This window comes from Spodoptera frugiperda, chromosome 27 (assembly GCF_023101765.2).
Source record: "Spodoptera frugiperda isolate SF20-4 chromosome 27, AGI-APGP_CSIRO_Sfru_2.0, whole genome shotgun sequence".
NCBI classification, from domain to species: domain Eukaryota; kingdom Metazoa; phylum Arthropoda; class Insecta; order Lepidoptera; family Noctuidae; genus Spodoptera; species Spodoptera frugiperda.
In genome coordinates, this window is record NC_064238.1 from 10181420 (window position 1) to 10203720 (window position 22301).

Below are 22301 nucleotides of genomic sequence, written 5' to 3' on the forward strand. Positions count from 1 at the left end.
GCAAATTTATATAGATAACAGCTGGTTATGTTATATGTACATCTAAAATTTAAGCGACATTTTTATTTTTCCTGCCATACTTTTGTAGAATTTTGGTACCAAAATCGAATCACATAACACTAGAACATTATAAATGTGAAAGATTTTTTATGTTTACATGTTTGTCCGTTAACCACGCCCGAAACTACTCAACGGATTTTGATGAAATTTGGTACCTGCCATTGGTAGGTTTCGAACCCGCTATTATTGCATAAATTAGATATTATAAACGTCTAAATTAACTTACATATCACGCCTTTTGATCACTGAAGGAGTTGGTACTAGGTAGAGGTGTTGGTGTACACCCTTTTTCATTAGTTACGTAATTAGTTAACTAAAAATCACTACACACGTAAAGATAATGGAAAAAAGCTCTTCTACTTTTTAGTACAGTAGGCTGCGCGACGTCGCCATGTTTGCGTACACTGCTCATGATGAAGAGTCCCTATGTGACTAGAAACTAGTCGAGATTTTCTCCATTAGTTTTCGTAAGTAAACCAAGATTTTTACTAAATTTAGTATGTCTCACGATAGTTATTATAAAAAACTTACGTACTTAATTACGTTGTATGAGACCTGTGTACGTGAAAGACTAGAAGAATATTATGGTACGGTTTTTAAAATTAAACAAGTTTTTTCGTAAAGTTTTCCAAAAATCGAACACGTTTGTTATGCGTGATAGTATTGATGCACACGATGTTGTTTATTTTTTAACATCTTTTTTTTTCGGGGTCTGTTCAAAGTCTAAAGTATCTTAGGTATTCGAAAATCCTATGTCATTGCTTATAAATGACACAGCGTTTTCTAGTAAATTATAAAACTGGTTTGAGATAACTTATATTAACATGTTATGACTACCGACTTCTTTCAACCATTTCGTAATTTACAATCAATAAAAAAATATTGCCATGTGGTAACGGTGTGCCTAATTGACCGAAACCGAGTAAGGGTTTTACCACACCAATCGAGCGGTCGTCGATCGATGGTAGAATGGATTAGAACACCATCGACCAGCAATATAGGAATAAGTTACAATATTCTCCTCCAATCCCCGAAAAATTAACACACAGAATATAATAAAAAAATAGGTAGGTAATGGCATTACATTAATTTAATAACAAAGAGTCTAATATAGTTTCTGGCTTATGATAAGACCTGCCCCCTACTAAAGGGCACTTACTGGACGATATCAGCGAGTAAACCGTCTCAGACAGTCTCACTGTTGGATGAAACGTCATTTTTCATAGATCACCACATTTGCTTGGCAGATTGATGATTTCAGACTTCTAATGTAATTACAAGGGTGCTTTTCTAACAGAGATGTGGTATGTAGCTATGCTACGAAGATCTAATAGCTAAGCTGTGAAACTATGGGATCGTTTTCACTAGACTAGCTGTGCGAGTAAGATGCACAGCCCGAGTAAGCAAAGTATCGATAGTATAAGCCATCCATAGCACGCATATTTCCAAATAAAAAACATAGATTAGCTGAGTCCGTTTCCACCAATGCTAAGCTTTGTAACAATGAATATGATTGGTGGAAGCTAAACGCATCCACAGTAACGTAGCATAGGACATCTCTAGCGGAAAAGCACCTTATGTCCGAGTGTCCTTATAATGTTCTCTTTCGCCGTATAACACCACAACACTTATAGAAATATGTGTTATAGAAACTTTAGAAACAACGTAAAACTTGAAAAGGGTCATATTGAGTATGGTCAGATTAAAAGCTCCTTAGGGCCAACCTACACCTCTTCAATTATTTTATTAGTATTTAAAACGTCCTTGAGTAATAATATTACACGAATGAGAAAACGCAAATCATTGTGTCTACATAAGACTAATAAGGTACACAACAGATAATATATACTTACATAATATAGGTACGGCAAATGTGCTATCTCCCATATCATCATTATTGCAATCATATTTTTCCACTACGTCGCTACTATCCTCCTGAGTCCGAGGGTATGATATTTTCGTTTATTGATTTGATTTTTACAACATGATATCTTACCATTATATACAAGAAAAAATAAAATTAAAATTAAAATTATAATTATTAACTAAAAATTACAACGTTTCGTTTCACGAAAAAAACTTGATGCTAAACTGGTGCACTTCGGTAAAATATTTATTTTTTTGGTTGTCCTAAATTTAGAACTTCAGTACTCAGGAGGCTATACCTATACAGTTTGTATATTTGTAACAAGTTTCATTGTATAAGACGCTTTATTTATACTGTTCATAGTGTTCATCTATACTAATATCTATACTAATATTATAAAGCTGAAGAGTTTGTTTGTTTGTGTGTTTGTTTGTTTGAACGCGCTAATCTCCGGAACTACTGGTCCGATTTGAATAATTCTTTTTGTGTTGGATAGCGCATTTATCGAGGAAGGTTATAGGCTATAAAACATTACGCTACGATCAATAGGAACCGAGCAGAGCGGGTGAAACCGCGCGGAAGTAGCTAGTTATAATTATAATTGTCCCAGCAAACGTTGTAGTTTTAGTAAGTACATTAGAAAAAAATAAGGTAATTTAAAAAACTAAAAAACCCGACTGCGTTTCTTCATAATATGAAAATGAAAAAACCCTAAAACAAGAAAGTAATCGTAAAATTGAAGCAGTTGGGACCCATTCTAGAAAGCAAGCCGTATGTGCCCTCACTGAGTCTTCATATTTAGAATGGGTAGGGATTTTTCATCATTCTTTTGTGCATCGTGCCCCATGTTAAATAAATCATTTTTCTTTCTTTCTTTAACGATTTTAAATTGCCGATTTAAATAACTTTTTATTAAAAAGTTCGACTGTTCGAACTACAGTCTCTTTACAGGTACATCTTACTCGATTTGTAAAGGTGTCCCTATGGTGGATTACGGCTTACAGTGACTATTCTACATTTGAACCACAGTTAAGAGTCCCGACTCATTCAGCTCAAATGTCTCAGTTAATAACGTCGCCTGTTTACGTGTACACTGTAACCCATAACCACGTTTATGAGAGCCCTTAAACTTTACGACGTCTAGTAAATTGAATGAAGTGACTTAGGATTTTGTGTTACTACTGTAATAAACAAACTAGTAAATATTTTGTTAGTACTCGACTCAGGTGTCCTATGTACCTAGACTGTTAAATAAAGGTTATCTGATTACCTAGATATTATATTTAAAATAATGCAAAAGTTTGGCTTTAATATTTTAACGTATTTTATGTTATCATTAGCATAGCATTAACATTTTATGCTATGTTGCCATTAGGTGATCAAGTAGTCGTTTTCCACATGTTTTTATGATATGACCCATTGTAATGGGACCGGGACAGTGTACCTTTAAATCATCTTTAGACAAGTTGAGCCGGGGCCTTACAGACCGATGCAAAGGTTCCCTGGATCAAAGTCTAAAACAAATATAGATTCGGTGCTTGCACAAAACTTAAACAAAATAATTATGAATTATGTTAAAATTCGTCGTGTTGAGTTGAGTATGCAATGACAAAATGTTAATGTAGTTTTTGTAGAAACTTTACAAGTTTTTTAACAATTAAAAACGTTTAAAAGTATTTGTAAGATGTCCAAATACTTACCAATCAATACGTCGTTGTAATAAATTACCAACAATATTATCTAGTCATTGTAATAAATATCTATATTGTGCATATATAATTTTGTTTACCTAGATGCTTGGCGTAGGTAACCTAGTACTTAGATACTGTCTAATCTAATATTGGTATGCTTTAAGTACCTATGCATGGTGGACCTGAGGACCAAAATAGTGTCAGACTCTTACTTACTAAAAACCACCCTGTTCCTTCTCCTACTTTTCTAGCCGGGGCCCCGGTAGCCCGCTAGGCAGTCCGCAGCTCCGGTAAAATTTTAGCTGGGTTCTAAGTAAGAAGATACTCGTGCACATGATAAAATATTGAATATACTTATTAGAAATAAAACAAATAGTCAAATAATAAACACATTTTATTTACTACTTGTATAAAACCTATGTAAAATTATTTGTATAATAGGTATTATCTAATATGAAAATCTACGATTTTAGATTATTTTTATTTTCTTCCAATGTCATGGGAATTGGTTTGTCTAATATTTAAATATAATAGAAAGCTTTGTTTTACAAATCTCACACTTGTTTGTACCTAAATGTATAATTATTGTATTGCTTAGGTAGGTACCTACATGGGGTAACATCACGTACCTAAATATAATTTTGACATAAATTGGTTTTGGATTTTCCACTACTAACACCTATTATGTAGGTAAGGTAAAGTGCAATTTATCTTGGTAAATTAATATTTAGAAACATAATTGTTTCTTTATCTTTAATAAATTTATTCTATACTAACTGTTCCCCGCGACTTCGTTTCAGATTTCTGGCAGAATTTGGAACTTTTCCAAGGTGTGGTCTATGGCTGTAACAAATGTTATCAGAATCGATTCAGTACCCAGTTATATTTATTGTGAAATGAATTAATTTTCGTGGTTTCCAATAAGTAGATACCCGTACAGTGCCCGTTCTGCTATGGTTTCAGTGATAAAAGATAGTCCTTTCCCAGATCGCAAGCCATTTCACTCAATTTCACTCATAGAGGTTCAGTGGTTTAAGAGATAGAGAGGCCTAGGATTTCCGGGAAAAAGTATCTACTACCTTCTTCGAGTCCCAAACTATATCTGTACCTAATTTCACCCAAATCGGTTCACTGGTTTAGGGATAAAGAAGAGACAGAGACGTGAGTTACTTTTTAACCGACTTCAAAAAAGGAGGAGGTTCTCAATTCGACCGTATTTTTTTTATGTATGTTAATGTATTTACATAATGTTTCACCCGCTGCTCGGCTACTTTAGGTCGTAGCACGATGTTTTATAGCCTATAACCTGCCTCAATAAATGGAATATCCTACACAAAAATAATTATTGTTCAATGATTGTGATATGTAGGAGCTGAGCAGCGAGTGAACCCGTGAGCTAGTAGTAAATTCGGTTATTATTTTTTACAAGATTAAGTATAAGTCGCATCATACCTATCATCAACCCGGCACAACAATTTTTAATTCGAACGTGATCGAACCTGCAACAATTTCATGTATATGTTGTAGATACTAGATAGATACTCCAGCCACTGCGCCAACCGTGCCGACAATTTATTCAGGTAACGCAGGCGAAACCGCTGTCAGTAACGAATGTTTATAAACATGGAGTTACGCTTTTGGGTTTAATATCTGCATTTCTACCAGACAATATTAGAACATTGTGATGTCGCCTCAAACTTAATGGGCCACGCTTCCCACAAAGTTTAATTTACTTACTCCGAAAGATCACTCGCGAAACGCAATGATGAGATAAATTTAAACTTAGAGACAAAGGTTGTAAGGGGAAATTACTTCGGATGTTATAAGCACTTCATTAAACCTAAATGTTGAACTGTGGTTCAGTAGTTCGCACCTCCGTTATTTCTAATGATTTAATTAAAAACTTGGTGTTGGTGTGAGTTATTTTAAACCCTCGTTTATTTCATTAAAATAGATGTGTTTGTACCGATCATTTGTCCACATGGACATGTGGAACATCTATACCCAACTCGATATCTTTACAAAAATATCTGTTTAAAGTTTAAACTAAAGTTGAGAAAGATGGCTGGCTTTTTTTGTTTTTGATACGTTGTAAGAAGTTATCATTTCGCACTCGTATTCGTATATTATACTCATACCCAACTTCAATGATGAGTCCCATTGTTAAACCGCTCCGCATACTTAGGTGAAAGCCTTTGTCAGCAGTGCACGCCATCCGTCTATGGATGACATTGATGATGAAATCGCTTCAATACCATCGAAGCATATCTGTATAGTGTTAATTCATTTGTATTAAGAGTATTTTGGATACCAACTCAAGATAAACCATACTGAGAAGATTAAACCAAATTTGTCTAAAAGCGAAATTGTACGTAACATAATATTTTTACACAAATTACATCGATTTCAATTATACCTATTTTTAATACTAAAAGACCTGGTACCAAATGAGAGAAGGACACTTAAAAAAATTTTGTTTATGTCAGCTGTCATTTTTGACAATCTTAACAATGACAGATGATAACCATGTTATTTTTCTAAATCAAAACAGAACGTGTTAGTAGTAGTTGAAACTTATTACCACAATTACCCACTTTTGAATAAATTTGGACATAATTTCACTTATTAAATTTGTATAAATCTTGATTACTTCATTCAACTGTCCAACATTCATATCTCTATTGTTTTTTTACTGTTGATAAACAAGGTCTTTCGTCTCGAGTATTAAACATAAGCAAAAACCTGAAAAATGAAGGTGACTGAGGTAATTATAACTGTTCTTCTCTCCTATTTTCAATATACTATATTTTATTACGTGTGTGTTTAAACTAAGTTCTTGGAAGTTACAACTTGACAACATAACCTCGGCGGCGATTTGAAATCACCAATCCGGCTTGTGCTAGCGTGGTGATTAATTTACTGATAATTATTTTCTCTTCAGATTATAAATTGATCTTCATACAGACAAAAAATTAATCTTATTAATTGTTTTCAGTTACCAGGAGATGAGGACTCCGGCCCAACATGCAGGACTTATGTATTTCAAAACGAAAGTCACACACTAGGCAATGCATTAAAATGCATTATTAACAGATAGTAAGTAACTTAGAAAAATCCTTATTAAACTCATGTATGCTTTGTTCAGTTAAATACTTATCAAATAATTTTAGTTGAACATGTTGCTAAATTAATGTGAATTAACTAAAAATCATGGTTTACTCTCATAAATTAATGAAGAAAAGCTCTACTAGTTTCGAGTCACAGAGAGATTCCACCAATTTGTTTGTAGTTTGTTAGTGTCAATAGAAGATTCTTAAAAATCTATAGTATATTTAAGACTAGGTTTGGGCCGAGGCTACTACTACTACTTACTAATAAAATTAATTCTCTATCCATAATAATACATTTTGTGTTATGTTCACAGTGAAGATGTAGACTTCTGCGGCTACACAGTACCACACCCAGCAGAGAACAAAATGCACTTTAGGATCCAATCAAAAGAAACACCAGCTCTAGAAATATTGAAAAGAGGTTTCCAAGATTTAGAAAAAGTATGTGAACACACAATTGATGTATTTGAGAAAGAAGTAAAAGAGTTTAATAAAATGTAAAATGTTGTTTGTATTTATTTATTTAAAATACCCAAACATGATATGTTATATTTCAGAAGAATAACACACTGACTATTACATGCACTGTTTGCTAGTATTAAGTAACTATTTAATTTATACATACCCCATGACCATTTATGACTATGCTGAACAAAAATATGGAGTTGCTTTATATTTTTGTTACTTTTCCACCAGAACATTTGCAATTTAGCTATGCTACGAAAATGTAATAGCTAAGCTGTAAAACAATGTGACTGTTTCCACTGATACTAAGCTATAAAGTGGTGCAAGTACCAAAGATGTGCTATGAAGATGCGTCGCCGCAAAGTAGCTGCTGTAGGTAATCTACTCTGCACATAGCTACACTACTCGCGTCCATCCATAGCCTGCGTTCATAACACGCATCCTTTCATATACTAACATATTATCCTAGTTGAATCCAATTCCACCAGTGCTAAGCTATGTGTACCAATGAACATGATTGTTGGATGCCAAACATATCCACAGTAGTACAGCAGATCTCTAGAGGAAAAACACCCTAAAGCAGGTAATTGTTACAACAGCAGCAAGGTTGGTAGGCCAACCATTATTACCCATTTCCTAAAATTATACCTGTTAAAAAGGATAAAGAAAAATAAATACTAATTATTTTTTGCTGTGGGAAAACGATAGGAAGGATTATTCAAAGGGTTGATTTACAAGGAGTTAAAGGCTGGGTACGAGTATGCAGGTAAGGGTACTCTGTCCCCAAAGTTCATAACAAAGGGATTTAGAACGTAGGTAGTCAAGCAACTACTATAATATATTTATCTTTATCAACCATACATTACACTCTAATACACTGACTAGAATAGTTATAAGGCATAACAATAGGTACCTACTCTTCTAACTTACCCAGTTAGTTGATTGAAATATAAAGAAACTAGTACCATCAATAAATTCTTAAATTGATAAAGTTTCTAGGGATGTATTCAGTGATGCAGTCCTAATACTCAATAACATCTCAGAACTATAGACAACAAATAAAAAAACAAAGATAAGGTGTTAAATTTTTTTTATTTCAGTTTTAGTGAAACTGTCTTAAGCCTTGAACTCTGAGTAAGGGGACTTGGTCAAAGGAATGTCCCTCCACAAGTCAGGAGTCAAGTATGCATAGGTCTTAGCGATAGCAGCATAAGTGGCCTTGGCGAAGTTTCCAAGGGTGCCAGTGGAACCACGAGCAGAGGTGTAGCAGTCCTGGACACCAGCCATCTGAAGCAGCTTCTTGGGCACAGGAGCTGACACAATACCAGTACCACGAGGAGCGGGGATCAGCCTTACAGTGACTGAACCACACTTTCCGGTGACCTGAAGACAAAAAATGAAAACATTTCAATTAATCTTGTTTACATTTGAACAAATCAATATTTTGGGTAAGATAAATCAGACGCGTTAACGAACTTCATTGGAAACCTCAAGCGGATACCACGAATGAGATGATTATCAGTTTCATCATGAAAATTCAGTAAATAATAAGTGATATGTGGAATTTATAATTACCTTGCAAGGTACTGTGTGGGGCTTGCCGATCTTGTTACCCCAGTAACCTCTGCGGACTGGAAGGACAGACAGCTTAGCGAGGATGATAGCACCACGGATGGCAGTGGCGACTTCCTTGCTGCACTTCACGCCCAGACCAATGTGTCCATTGTTGTCTCCGATAGCCACGAAGGCCTTGAAACGAGTACGCTGACCGGCACGGGTCTGTTTCTGTACCGGCATGATCTTGAGCACCTCATCGTTGAGAGAGGGGCCGAGGAAGAAGTCGATAATTTCGAACTCTTTGATGGGCAGAGAGAATAGGTAGATGCTTTCGAGTTTGTCGATCTTTCCCTCGCGTACGAGACGGCCCAGTTTGGTTACGGGCACCCACTCCTTCTGGTCTTCCTTGCCGCGTCCACGGCCGCGACCACGACCGCGTCCACGGCCACGAGGACCGCCACGGCCTCTATCGCCACCACGGGAACCAAAACCTCCGCGAAAACCGCCACGTCCACCGGCTGGAGCTGCGTCCGCCATTCTGTAAAGTCAAAGAGGTTATACGAATTAATATCAGGATAATAAACGACGTTTTAGTATTGATTTGTGTGGAAAATCAGACGCGTTAAAACAATCACCATGAGTAAACATTCAAGGTACCACGAATGAAATCAGTTTTTCTCATCATGAAAATGGAAACCACGTGTTGTGGTAAGCTTCGTTCACGTTGTAAAAATAGTGTAATAATTGAAATTAAACTAACACAAGTAAAGCACATCATGTTAAAATATATTTCAAAATTAAACTAAAGAAAACAAAGTGTAATTAATTTAAAATCACAAGAATATAAATTTAACTTACGTTGAACTGTGAGCGCAGTGAGACAGTCAAACTCAAAATGGCCGAGAAAAGGTTGGCGTTCCTAACGTCAGCTTCCTGACATAGTGATGGTTCATTGACTATGGTTATTTTGACATAGTGGCTTTTGGCTCCAGTTTGAACACCCAAAGATTAAATCAAAATTAATACGGTAACACGATAAATGTAATAATCAATAATAAGTTGATAATTAGTTAACCGCTGGAGATTTTCAATGAAGTATGTTAAAACATTGATTTGTTCAAAAATGTGAACAAAAATAATTAAAATGTTTTAATTTATTGTCTTCAGGTCACCGGAAAGTCTGGTTCAGTCACTATAAGGCTGATCCCCGCTCCTCTTTGTACTGGTATTGTGTCGGTTCCTGTGCCAAGAAGCTGCTTCAGATGACTGGTGTTCAGGACTGCTACGCCACCTCGTAGTACCACAGGCACGCTTGGAAAGAACATCGGGCATTTTTGTATGGGACACTTACCTACGGCGAACAAAAATAAAATTAGGTACGGTGGATAGGCAATTAAATCTAGTTCACAATGGTATAGTTCCCATATCTGTGGGTCGTGGCAATAAGGAGAAATTGGACATTTAAAAAATATTTATATATGTTTTTGGGCAATAATTGAAGAGGAAAAGGGGAATCAAAAATAATTAAAGCAACATATTTTTCTCTTAACTTTTGGCGAAGGACTGCGATGATGATGACGAAGGACTGCGATGTAGTAAGATAAGCTAGCTACCTGCGCGAGCGCAACATATGTATACCAGTTTTAGGACTATGGGCGAGAGTGAGAACGAAACATGCACATCAACTTGACGGATTTAGTCTGATTGGGTTTACAAAAATACCACGGAGTGATATTTTAACTTACTGAGCGGTCGTTTAGTAATTAGGAAAAATAGTCAACTTGTTCACTCATTTTACTTATTATTTCCATTTTCCCATTATTGTGAATCAAAATAACTACACAATATTAAATATGATTGCAAACACTATCATGTAAAAATGTTTTGGTTTATGTTCGCGACTTTTAAAAAATCGGGTAAAAAACGCCCGATGTCCTTTCCACCGACCAACCCGACCTGCATGAACGCATTTCTCAGGCAGCTGCGGGGATCAGCTCTCGAACATATGCCCGACTAATACCGAGGTTTATACTTCGATTAGAAATATGTCTAAATGGAACTTCACTAAGAACTACAATAAGAACAATAATAGCGTTTCAAAATACTTGGACATATATATTAGGTAATCATAGGTTCCAGGTCCTGTGTACGCAATTAATAAAAATATAAATTATTAATTCAAAATTGGATTTATTTTACAGATTTTTAGGTATTATAATACGAAATATACAAAATCAACATTTAATAGTAACGACTTCGAATGTTTTTCGTGTTTTATCTTGTACGACGAATGGGAACGTTTCGATACCGTTACACGCGGCCCCGTATTGACCATTCTTGGATAAAGCTATTACAGCACCCATGAAATCAGGATGATGTGCTGAGATTCTTTTGATTGCAGTTTTCGCGGCATTCGCCGGTGACGCTCCTCGACGCATTTCCTCTACCGCTAAGAAACTGTAAAATAAAAAATATATTCAATACAATTTAGAAACTCCCACGATTCAGGAAAAAATCTTCATAATTTTTATTAGCGCGTTCTCATACGACTAATTCAGCGGTAGAATTACAAGTTTCCGGAACTGCGGACTGCCTAGCTGGTTACCGGGGCTCCGACTCCAAAACCAGGAGTAGAATGGGGTGATTTTTAGTCTTGACACTTCCTCAAGCAGGGCCTCGCTTCGCCCAAGGCGGGAGAAGTCATTGTATTATTTCTCCCCTCAAAAGACATTACAAGATTAATTAAATTAGAACCCTCCCCCCACCACTTGGGATTTTATGATATTTGTATGTCTGTCAGTTAGCTACCACTGAGAAACAGTACCTAACGTAAGAATTTTAAGTATATTAAAGGAGATACGAACCTAGGTAAAAATCTCATCATGGTGTCGCCGTCACCAGTAGCCGCTGCTCCTCCTACCGTATTGTCAGCGTAAGCCCCTGCACCGGGAATGGGAGAGTCGCCTACTCTTCTATTGAAGCAAATAAAAACCATAGTAGTATTAAAATACAGTTCAATTTGAAATATCTGATGATAATAACATTAGTTATATTGATTTTTGTTCGATTGCCGTTATTTGATTTTCGTAATTCTCATTGAGACTTAACTTCTTTAACTTTATTAACTTCTCGTATATAAGACAAGAATAGAAAACACATTGTGTCGCACGTTCCACATATCAAGGGTTAATTTATCATTACAATAGGGGTGTAAAATTAGTGTTGTGAGCAATAGTGAAAATGAGCCGGCTCGACCGGATTGATACCACGGCCTCACAGAAAACCGACGTGGCCCAATTACCCCCCTTCCCCATCTTCCCAATCCCCGATTCCCCAACAACCCTTAAATTCCTAACTTAACCTAACGCCTCTGGGGTTTCAAGTGTCCATGGGCGGCGGCGATTGCTTACCATCAGGTGAACCGTTTGCTCGTTTACCGGCTTATTCCATAAAAAAAAGATTAAACTATACCCAGGTATTTTGAACTTAGCGCCATTAGTGGAGGTACCAGCTGCTACATCCCCTTTGCTGTCCACAGCAACCATTCCAATGGTGTCATGATTGTATTGATCAACTACAAACACTTCTGGATGTATGTAATCAACAAAATTCCTCTTTTTATGATAAGGCCCACAATGTTTTCGTGGATCTGGTTTCACATTCTGAAAGAGATTAACAATTTTCATAAAAAATTACATGGGTCAAATGACAAGAAGAATAAATAGTATTATATTTTCACATCATCATCAGTTGAAAGACGTCCACTGAACAAAGCCGCCACCTGCATCCACTGGCTCCCCGCGACTTTGACGATGTCGTAGGTCCAATATTAATATTATTTTAATATTTTCACATAGCATGACATAATAATAAAATGTAACACCGATTTCCGACCATCATGTTATACTAGCGACCCGCCCCAGCTTCGCATGGGTGCCATGGTAATAAATTATGCATGTATGTACCTATTATACATATAAACCTTCCTCTTGAATCACTTTATCTATTTATAGCTTTTGCCCGCGACTTCGTCCGCGTGGTTGGTGGTCAAAATTAAAACGCCTTCTACCCTTTTTATTCGCTATAAAATAAAAAGTAGCCTATGTTCTTTCGTTACCCATTAAGTGTCTAAATACAAAGTTTCACTGTTACAGCTTTAAAAATGACGAATTTCCATATGAACATTCATACCTTACTTTTACCCACTCTCCCCTTTGTTACAGCTTTAAAAATGACGAATTTCCATAAGACCATTCATCCCCTATTTTTACCCACTCTCCCCTATGTTACAGCTTTAAAAATGGCGAATTTCCATATGACCATTCATCCCCTATTTTTACCCACTCTCCTATTTTTTTGCAATAAAAAGTAGTCTATGTTGTTCTCCAGGGTCTATTCTATCTCTGTACCAAAGGAGAATGGCAGGGTTGTATGGGAGTTTCGTACAGCAAAAAATTTTCGTGTTCCCGAATGTTTTTGGGTTTAATTGGTAGTAAACATGATTGGAAAGCCCTATAAAAATTCTCAGATTTTTAGAAGCTGGGAGATAAGAGATATAACCAGTTTTATGTTTGAGGTTAGGTTTGTCTATGGTCAATGGAAATATTCTGTAAATATGGATATTTTACAAGATTTTCATATTATTTATAAGGTAGAAAATACATATAGTAGGTATGGGCTAGTAGAGAAGCTTGTTGTTAATAATATCAATCGCCAAGGTTAAGCAACCCTTGCCGACTTTTTTGTGTGGATGGGTGACCATCATAGCAAGTCTCCTTCGTGTTTCGGAAGGAGAAAGAGTAGGAAGATAAGAAATGACTTATGGAACATTTATCTTATAATAAAGTAAGCTACTATCATCATTGTCTAGAGTTTGTTTCGCGTTGGCGTTGTATTTCGTTGAGTGAGTGAGGTTACCGGAGGCGCAATTACCCCTTCCCTAACAACCCTTAAATTCCGAACCCCCAAAAGGCCGGCAACGCACTTCTAACGCCTCTGGTGTACATGGGCGGCGGCGATTGCTTACCATCAGATGATCCGTCTGCTCGTTTACCAACTTATTGCATAAAAAAGGTACTTACCTAGTATAACTCCGAAACCCGACTAATTGTAGTACTTTAGTAAGTTTATTCAGTTTGAGAATATTTATCTATAGAAGGGTGTCTCATTACTATTGAGAGGTGGTCCCAACATTACCCTTTGTTCTTTATCACGTGTAAGCACTAAGCACCTAAACATTGTTTAAGTGAAAAAGAATGTAGGAAGTTGATAAATTGACATGAGGATTTACCCATTCAGTAGGGTGCTTAAGGAGTGACCTATGTCCAGCAGCGGTCTACAATAGTTTGATAATGATTAAGTGCTGATGGAGTTTTGAGCGTAGGTAAATAAAACAACTTAGTTTTTGTAGGAATTTCATTTACTTTATTTTCTTATAATTACTTGATTGGTTCTTAATATTACTTCATCCAAGAAAGGGGCAGTTCGGCTCATACCCTCATGGCAAGCATAACTCAAATACCAAAGAATGCTCATAACATGTGAGCAGCATCCCACTGTTCTTAAACCTACAATACAATTACAGCAATCACTTTTGATTGTGCCCCGGCTATTCATATTAGTTTCTGCAAACAAAATAAGTCCTGGGAGAAGAGTGGCAGGACTTTATTTTAGCTTGAAGCAACATAGACCATCTGGAACATAGAAGCTCAAATTGCATACTTGGCCCCAGCAAACTTCACAAACTTCATTCATGGAAGGTGTCTGTAAATAAATAACATTCATGTAATTCAAAATTAAGCATTTAGATATGATAGATATAAATTGCACAAAACATGACCAGGCTAGAGAATAAATCTTGACACACAAGGATTGGTTTTTACTGAAGACCTTTCCAAAAATACTAAATATATTTATTGTTCACTGGAGTAGAGAATGGAAAGACCACGATCCTTTTGTTGTTAGTAGAGCCAACATCATTAGTGTCTTACATTTAGCAAACATAAAATTGTAATTGCTCTTTGCATTGCGTTTTTAGAAGCTAATTACTATGAATATGTTATTTCACCTTATAATTATTTTATTATATTTTACCTGCTGGTGCTCCAACAAACAAGCAGTGTTGTTGGGAGTAAGACTTTGACCACATGCAGCACACATCAGTTCAGAATTATCACTTTTCTGCTGATTAAGTTGAACGGATTGAATATCTTCATTTAGTGAAGTATCCTTAGTTCTCACTCTTAACCAACACCGCACACAAGCTTTATCTTCAGGATGAAGCTAAAATAAATAATATAAATAAAGAAAAGCTTTCATTTAAACATACATGCTATTAGTGGAAAATATTTACATTGTTTTATTTCTTAGTTTATTTCAAATAAATAAAATACCGAATTGATAAAAGTTATAATACATGTTCCTATTTATACCTGTCGTGGTTAGATCCAATTAGCAATTGTGTACGCCATTCTTTGTTCTTCTTCAATCAAAATTCTGCATTGCCCAATTCTTAGTATGGGTTGTCCACATACAACACAAACACTGATGGCCTATGTGTCTTCTCGGCATATTATCAGAAGAACATGAATGACTAGCTAGCTGCCAGCATTCATGGTAAACATGGTCATCTGGTGTAATCTAGAAATAATTAAATGATTTTGAGTATGGCTCACCATTAATCAAAATAATAGGTACTAACAAATTATAACAGTGTTATGCAAACCAAGTAAGGCAAGTAAATAATACATGTTACCGATTACTTATGTGTTTATTTAGTGTGATATCACACGTAAAAGTTATTGAAGTTCGTAACTATGGCCCATTCGTGCACACAATGTTATGTGGAAACTACTTACATCTCTAAGATATGTCCACAGACGAATAGTGTTGACGATATCTTCACCGTCATTGGATAAAGCGTGTCTTCTTCTTCGGGACAAGCGAACATTGCAATTGATGCATTGCAAACTCGTCATTTTCAATAAAACACGTACACACAACACAATTAATAAAGCGTCCTTTCGCGAAAGTAGTATCAACAGATAGAGAACGGAGAAGCAGTTGCTCAACTCAACGTAAAAATGGCCAGATAATTGCTAAATTGTTTAGATGAAGTTACAAACTACAATCCAAAACAAAACAACGGCGAAAAACAGACTTTGACAGATTAGGGATTTTACAAACCTGTCAATAAATAATTGCCATTACAAAAAAAAATATTGATGGCAAAAATAATTCCTATAAATATAAAGATTCTATGCATATATATGCATTAATTATATATTCTAAGGTATAACCTGTAATTGGTTAATTATATTTACTGTTATTTCTATTTCAAAATATTTATTTATCATTTCGTGCTTTCTGATATTTTATTAATGGCAACTAACTAAACATGTCTTCTACGTTTTGTTTCATTATATTACGTTTCGTTACTAAAATCTTTTAATTGATATATTTGCTAAACCCCAGCTTCTAAAAATATTATTTTTACAGAAAAATGAATGGTTTAGTTGCCTCAATAAGTGGTACAAATTTTATCAGGGAACACCAAAAAAAGTATGCTGTACGAATTCTGCCATTCTCCTTTCATTAAAATGTTCGGTTTACTGGTCCCGCACACGCCCTCCTGGCCTTGGCGACGTCCACTTCGCAACGGGCCGTGCGGCAGAAATCCTATTATTTTAATTTGACCACAACTTCAAAACCAAACGTCCAATTTTAATCATTCAAAGACCAAATATTACCAACTTAAACTGTACTTATTGATGAAATAATTTATTTTGATAAGGATTAATAGCATGAGTAAAATAAACGCGTTTAAATGTAGTCCAAAAAAATTCAAGATTTTTAAATAAAAATGTGGTTGTTGTGCCTCACTCGACATAGATAGGTATAGTGTGTCGCGGACTTTTTTGTAGATATTTATAAGATCTACAATTAATTATAACATTTTATGGTTCTATCTTTTGTAGTTTAGGCAGCGTACGCAAAATAAGTAACTTCTTTGGTTGATTTTGTTCAGTTTGTGTCCGAAAAATCCAAATATCTCACGGAACCCTATTTTTTTCCAAAATAAAATATAGCCTATGTTACTCGTGGATAATGTAGCTTTCGAATGGTGAAAGAATTTTTAAAATCGGTCCAGTAGTTTTTGAGCCTATTCGTTACAACCAAACAAACAAAGTTTTCCTCTTTATAATATTAGTGTAGATGTAGATTACGAGCTAATAGGGATAGAGAGTGGACCTTGTTGACATAAAATACCAAATAAATTACCTATCATGGTTTAACTGAGAATAACTGTTCATTGAAAACTGGCTATCGATCGATACCGAGACTCCCGTACTTACTAAGTAATCAGTCAATTCTCAAGTAATTACTGATACAATCTTACCTTCCGAAAATTAGGTTGGCATTGTTTTTCAAAACGCCATTTTGACCATAATTCCGTGGATTCAGCGGTTGAAAGAGACTCCTCCTTGAAGCCCATTTCAACAGCAAACTTCGTAGCCAGTTCTCCAGCCAGGAATGAATGTGTTGTGTACTCCATTACATGTCGGGCAACTGATATTGCACTTTTTATCCTACGGAGTGCTGCTACCGCACCAACATTCATTGTACTCCTGAAAATGTTATTTAATACATATACTCGTACATAACTACTCGCCTGTCTCCCATGGGGTAGGCAGAGACAATGGACCACCAATTGCTACGGATCTTACATACCTCTTTCGCCTCATCAACAGTCATCAGTCTTTTCATGCATGCTTGTCGGTTAAGGGTACTTTTAATTTGGCCCTTCTTTAATATATTTATTAAAGAAGAGCCAAATCACCAATCTGGTCTCTTCTCAATTTTAAATATTATTAAAAACAAGTGTTATTTATTATTTTATGGTTATAAAATTTCTTTTGTTTTGTTAAAGTAAAATAACAAACGAAGACCTTTATATGAAACTAATGACCTTTGTATGACCACAGGTGTAAAAAAATATGCATGTCTTGTGACGACATAAAACAATATGTCAATTAATCACAGGCACTATTGAAATATATAATGTAAATAACATTGCCTGTCAATTGGACCATCACAAGGCGAGGCGCTCTTTCATAGAGGCGCTCTTTCATGCATATTTTTTTCACACCTGTGGTCATACAAAGGTCATATCTTCGTTTGTTATATTACTTTAACAAAACGAAAGAAATTTTATAACTATAAAATAAATAACACTTGTTTAAAAATGTAGGAGTAGAATAGAAGCTATACTTAATTTTACATATTTTATTTTCAGATAATAAAGAAACAATAATTCTTATAGTGTACCTAACACATCAATATCTTAATTTTGACAGAATTTATCACACTATCTGACAAGTACTTAAGATACATAAAAGTGTTTTTTTTTTACTATTGAAGTCAGCAACTTGAGGGAATTATTTAATTCAACATCTAAAGAATTTGCCTACTCAAGCTCATCATCAATCCTTTTCCATCCATTACCAAAAGATAAGGTGGTAGAACCATGCTGCAACAAGAATGAGCTAACATAACTGGAGTGATTATATACTGATTTATATATGTTACTGTCACATATATATAAAGCTGGCAAATTGTTTGGCAACCCGTGTTAAGCAGCATGGCAAAACCTTCTCCATAAAAGAAAAGGCCTTAGGACAGCCACTTACAGGTTGTTGATGTGATGTGATGTAAAATTGCTAACTCCAGTAATCTATTGGCTTGTTAGCCCTCATTCAAAGAAAAAGTAAAGTAATACTGTTATACAATAGAAAAAAAAAAATTCAAATGTGGTTTACCCATCCATGATAAAGGCATCTAGTGTTGTCTCTCCATCTTCATCAGGACTTCCTCCATAACCTACTGTCCGATCACATTGCTCGTTTTCACATACTATACCGCCTTGTTCTACAGCATCTAAAGCTTTGCCTTCATCCTTTAGGACTTCCCATGCTGTAAAAAATAAGAATAGTACACAATTAGACATACTGCTGGGCCAACTGCTTTATGCAAGAATAAATTAACTTAATTTTAAGTTAGTTTATTGAGCATCATTGAGCAGATTTTTATTCTAAGTACTTGTTGATAAGTTATTTTCAATAGTTTTAGTGTTCAGTTCAGTATACAGGAAGATAATTCGATATTTATTATTTATTTATAGGGCGATAATTTATTATACATGAAAAATCCCAATATATATTAATTTTAAATTAAAACAATAAGAAACTACTTACTAGATACTATATCTTTGTATAAGTTTTCTTACTACCAAATTGAGGTTGTTATGTGAATTGGTCAATGGGTCGTTTTAGGGGCGGATTTTTTATTTATTCTAAAATATTGTACTTAAATTGTATTAAAGTTTACCTTTTTGTGAAGCATTTGTAAACGACCATGTCGTTATTACGATCGGAATATTTTTTTCACTTTCAATTAAACTATAATTAAAACCTAAGCATAATATTAAAACCAGTAATTTGAACATTTTTAAGTTATTTACTTGTTCTATTTACACCACTTCACTTGATAACATTTAACGCAACACTGTTATCAGCTGATATTTTGATTGGCATCCTCACACAATCAATGGTCGTAAACTCGTAACTTTTGCATGTATTGTTTGCATTTCGCTATTTCAGTGACATCATAAACACATAATAAAACAAAATAACTTGAGCTTTAGCTATTTAGCACACACATTTCAGAATTTTATGCTGTTTCAACAATTTCCAATCAAAATATTATTGCCATTTGCCATAGACTATTTTTATTTTTTCAAAGCTTTATTCATTGGTCAAAGGTGAAGTGTATCAAATAAAAATTCAACCAATGTCTCATTACGCTGATAAGACGTCGACTTGTGATTGGCTGGATACGATTTCCAAAGATAACTATGATGTTATACCTCAACTACTTTGACAGTAATTGACAGTATAGTTTTCCTTGTTGTTTTGATTGTTGACTGATTTATGAAATTCAGATTCTGATTGAAGTGCGGAAAGTTTTAGAAGATTACCGGCTGTGCTCATTGTTATTACCATAATTATTGAACCATGGATTCTGATTCGTTCTTTTTCGAGTTACCAAAAGTTGTAAGTATTCTTCCGACAAAACATTATGTCCAATACAGAATTGCATTTATTTTATTTAAATTCACTTTTAGGAATTGCATGCACATCTAAATGGTTCTCTAAGTCCAGCTACGATGCTCCAGCTGAAGAGGTTTCACGCTGATTCTGGTCTTGAAGACAAAACGAATGCTTTCTTTGATGAATTTCAAATCGGTGCCGGCGACACCAGAAATCTGACGGAGTAATGTATTTATTTATTAAATAAAAATCGCTAGTGGATATAATACACACAAGTATAAAAAACATTGCTCACATCATAACACATTTTTTTACGATTTCGTTGCGGTATTTACTCCGCAGTTTCTAAGTTTTTTGTATGAGTAAGTATCTCTTGCTTAAAAATGAAATATTTAGGTACACAAAAAATATGCATGATTCAATTATGACCTTCCTTTGTTATATAACTTCGTCTTAAATCATCTCTTGTCTAATTTTAAAAATGACTCATAAAATACTTGTCTTGCATCTCGCATCTCATGTAAATGAAGCAATTTAAATAGTCAACATGTTGAGTTGATGCACTTATTACCACTTTACATCAGTTACATATTTGCACCAACTCAACGATATTGTTACTCGCTGATAACAATTTTATTGTTAGTAGTATCAGTAAACTTATCTATTTGATGCTTAGACATTCCTATGTTTATACATTTATTTATTCAATGTAATGGTACATACGGAAATAATGAAAACTATGACTAGCGCAGCACTAAATAAAAAAATGTTTTCAGTTGTTTCCAAGTATTCAACATTGCCCATTCGCTGACAAGCACTCCTGATGCTCTGACTATAGCAACGAGGCTGACACTTCAGGAATTTCAAGATGATGGCTGCTGTTACCTTGAGCTCAGGAGTACTCCTCGTGACACCCCACACATGACTAAAGTCCAGTATATTGAAACTTTGGTCAAGGCTATACAGTAAGTGAAAACCATAAAAAAGGTGTAATGATAAAATGGGGTGAATAGAAATCAAGGGGTGAATGGATACAGGAATAGCATGAATAGATGTTAGAACATTTTGTCAATATTTATTCACCCTATTCCTGTATCTATTCACCCCGTTCTACTGTACCTAAAATAAAATAAGTTCCAAATTTCTCGGTATTATTTTATCTCATTTTCAATTTAAACCAGTCTATAGAATTATTATGGAAAATATTAATGTGTTTTAATTTTTCCAGAAAGTCTTCTCTCCATCTATCAATTATTACCCGCCTCATCATCTCAATCAATAGAAAATCACCAATCGCAGAAGCTGAAGAAATAGCTGCACTAGCTGTAGAGTACTACAAGAAGCACCCAGATGTGATAGTTGGTATAGAGTTAAGTGGGGACCCTATGGCAGGAACATTCCAGAGTTTTGTACCAGCATTGACACAAGCTCGGAATGCTGGTCTGAAGGTGAACATTTGAAACTTCTATACTACAAACTAGCTGACCCGGCAAATTTCGTACCAAATCAAAGATTATGTTCTCACCCTTTAAACCCTCTCTGGACTTCACAAATAATTCAAGACCACAATTAGACTTATCGGTCCAGCCATTCTTCTGATTTTTGGTGATACTAATGAACAACAATGAACATTAATTGCTCAAAAGTAAGAGATGAGTAACCAACTAAGAATCTACAATCACTATTTTTCACAAAGAGTGTACATTTATTATTTTTACAGGTATCACTACATTGTGGAGAAGTTTGCAACCCTGCTGAAGTGATGGAAATGCTTAAATTTAAGCCAGACCGCCTTGGCCATGGTACTTGTATTCATCCCAAATATGGAGGGACTGAGGAAACATGGGCAACCCTTTGTCAATTAAAAATACCTGTTGGTCAGTAGCCTCATTAGCTTTTACTAAGTAACACACATGTTTTACTTATGTTTTTATAATACCTAATATTCTTTTTTTTTTTCAGAGGTCTGTCTTACTAGCAATGTGAATACTAAATCGACACCGGACTATGAGTCTCATCACTTCAAGCTTTTTTATGATGCTGATATACCTACTATTATTTGTGTAAGTAAAACAAAGTGTTTTTTGATGATGACACGAGATGGCGCTAGTGAAGCATCATCCAATCCGATTTTTTTCTGGCTCTAGTGGCACGTAATTTCTTTAACCTTTATTTATTTCCACAGACCGACGATAAAGGCGTATTCTCAACATCACTGGCTCAAGAATATAAAATCTGTGCTAAGACCTTTTCTTTAACTTCATCACAAACCGCAAGATTGGCGCTAAATGCATGCCAATACATTTTTGATGATAGTGTTCGTAAAACGCTCAATGATAAAGTACTTAATTTTATTGGAAAGTATTCATTGTAATTATGATTCTTGGAATAGAATTAAACAGGGTTTTACTAAATACTTGTGAGTTTTATTTTTGGTTTTAAG

At 35.0% G+C, this 22301-nt stretch overlaps 5 protein-coding genes across 6 annotated transcripts; 2 read left to right on the forward strand and 3 right to left on the reverse strand.

Annotated features, from left to right (window-relative positions):
* The first annotated feature begins 6138 nt into the window (after positions 1-6138).
* LOC118263600 (probable DNA-directed RNA polymerases I and III subunit RPAC2) lies at positions 6139-7235 on the forward strand. The gene is made up of 3 exons (XM_035575687.2): positions 6139-6382; positions 6614-6714; positions 7043-7235. The coding sequence occupies exons 1-3, from the start codon at positions 6368-6370 to the stop codon at positions 7227-7229; spliced, it is 303 nt and encodes a 100-aa protein (XP_035431580.1). The 5' UTR covers positions 6139-6367; the 3' UTR covers positions 7230-7235.
* Positions 7236-8266: 1031 nt separating this feature from the next.
* On the reverse strand, positions 8267-9764 carry LOC118263612 (40S ribosomal protein S2). The gene is made up of 3 exons (XM_035575707.2): positions 9609-9764; positions 8769-9288; positions 8267-8576 (listed from the first exon to the last, which is right to left on the reverse strand). Exons 2-3 carry the CDS (start codon positions 9285-9287, stop codon positions 8310-8312), a joined length of 786 nt encoding a protein of 261 aa, XP_035431600.1. The 5' UTR covers position 9288; positions 9609-9764; the 3' UTR covers positions 8267-8309.
* A 1159-nt stretch (positions 9765-10923) lies between these two features.
* On the reverse strand, positions 10924-19500 carry LOC118263677 (N(4)-(Beta-N-acetylglucosaminyl)-L-asparaginase). The gene is made up of 6 exons (XM_035575793.2): positions 19137-19500; positions 18569-18722; positions 17149-17377; positions 12222-12412; positions 11615-11722; positions 10924-11207 (listed from the first exon to the last, which is right to left on the reverse strand). Exons 1-6 carry the CDS (start codon positions 19252-19254, stop codon positions 10985-10987), a joined length of 1023 nt encoding a protein of 340 aa, XP_035431686.2. The 5' UTR covers positions 19255-19500; the 3' UTR covers positions 10924-10984.
* Positions 14392-17128, reverse strand: LOC118267428 (uncharacterized). 2 transcript variants are annotated; one of them, XR_007707279.1, is made up of 4 exons: positions 15608-17127; positions 15182-15389; positions 14844-15032; positions 14392-14513 (listed from the first exon to the last, which is right to left on the reverse strand). XR_007707279.1 is itself a non-coding variant. In XM_050705217.1 (3 exons), exons 1-3 carry the CDS (start codon positions 15725-15727, stop codon positions 14415-14417), a joined length of 408 nt encoding a protein of 135 aa, XP_050561174.1. In that variant the 5' UTR covers positions 15728-17128; the 3' UTR covers positions 14392-14414. The 2 variants fall into 2 exon arrangements, 1 of the variants encoding a protein (XP_050561174.1); XM_050705217.1 differs by lacking the exon at positions 15182-15389 and having other exon boundaries at positions 15608-17128.
* Positions 19501-19541: 41 nt separating the features above from the next.
* Positions 19542-22274, forward strand: LOC118263686 (adenosine deaminase-like protein). Its single transcript, XM_035575807.2, has 7 exons — positions 19542-19861; positions 19933-20081; positions 20635-20823; positions 21087-21306; positions 21579-21735; positions 21821-21921; positions 22044-22274. The coding sequence occupies exons 1-7, from the start codon at positions 19823-19825 to the stop codon at positions 22230-22232; spliced, it is 1044 nt and encodes a 347-aa protein (XP_035431700.2). The 5' UTR covers positions 19542-19822; the 3' UTR covers positions 22233-22274.
* Positions 22275-22301: the final 27 nt, after the last annotated feature.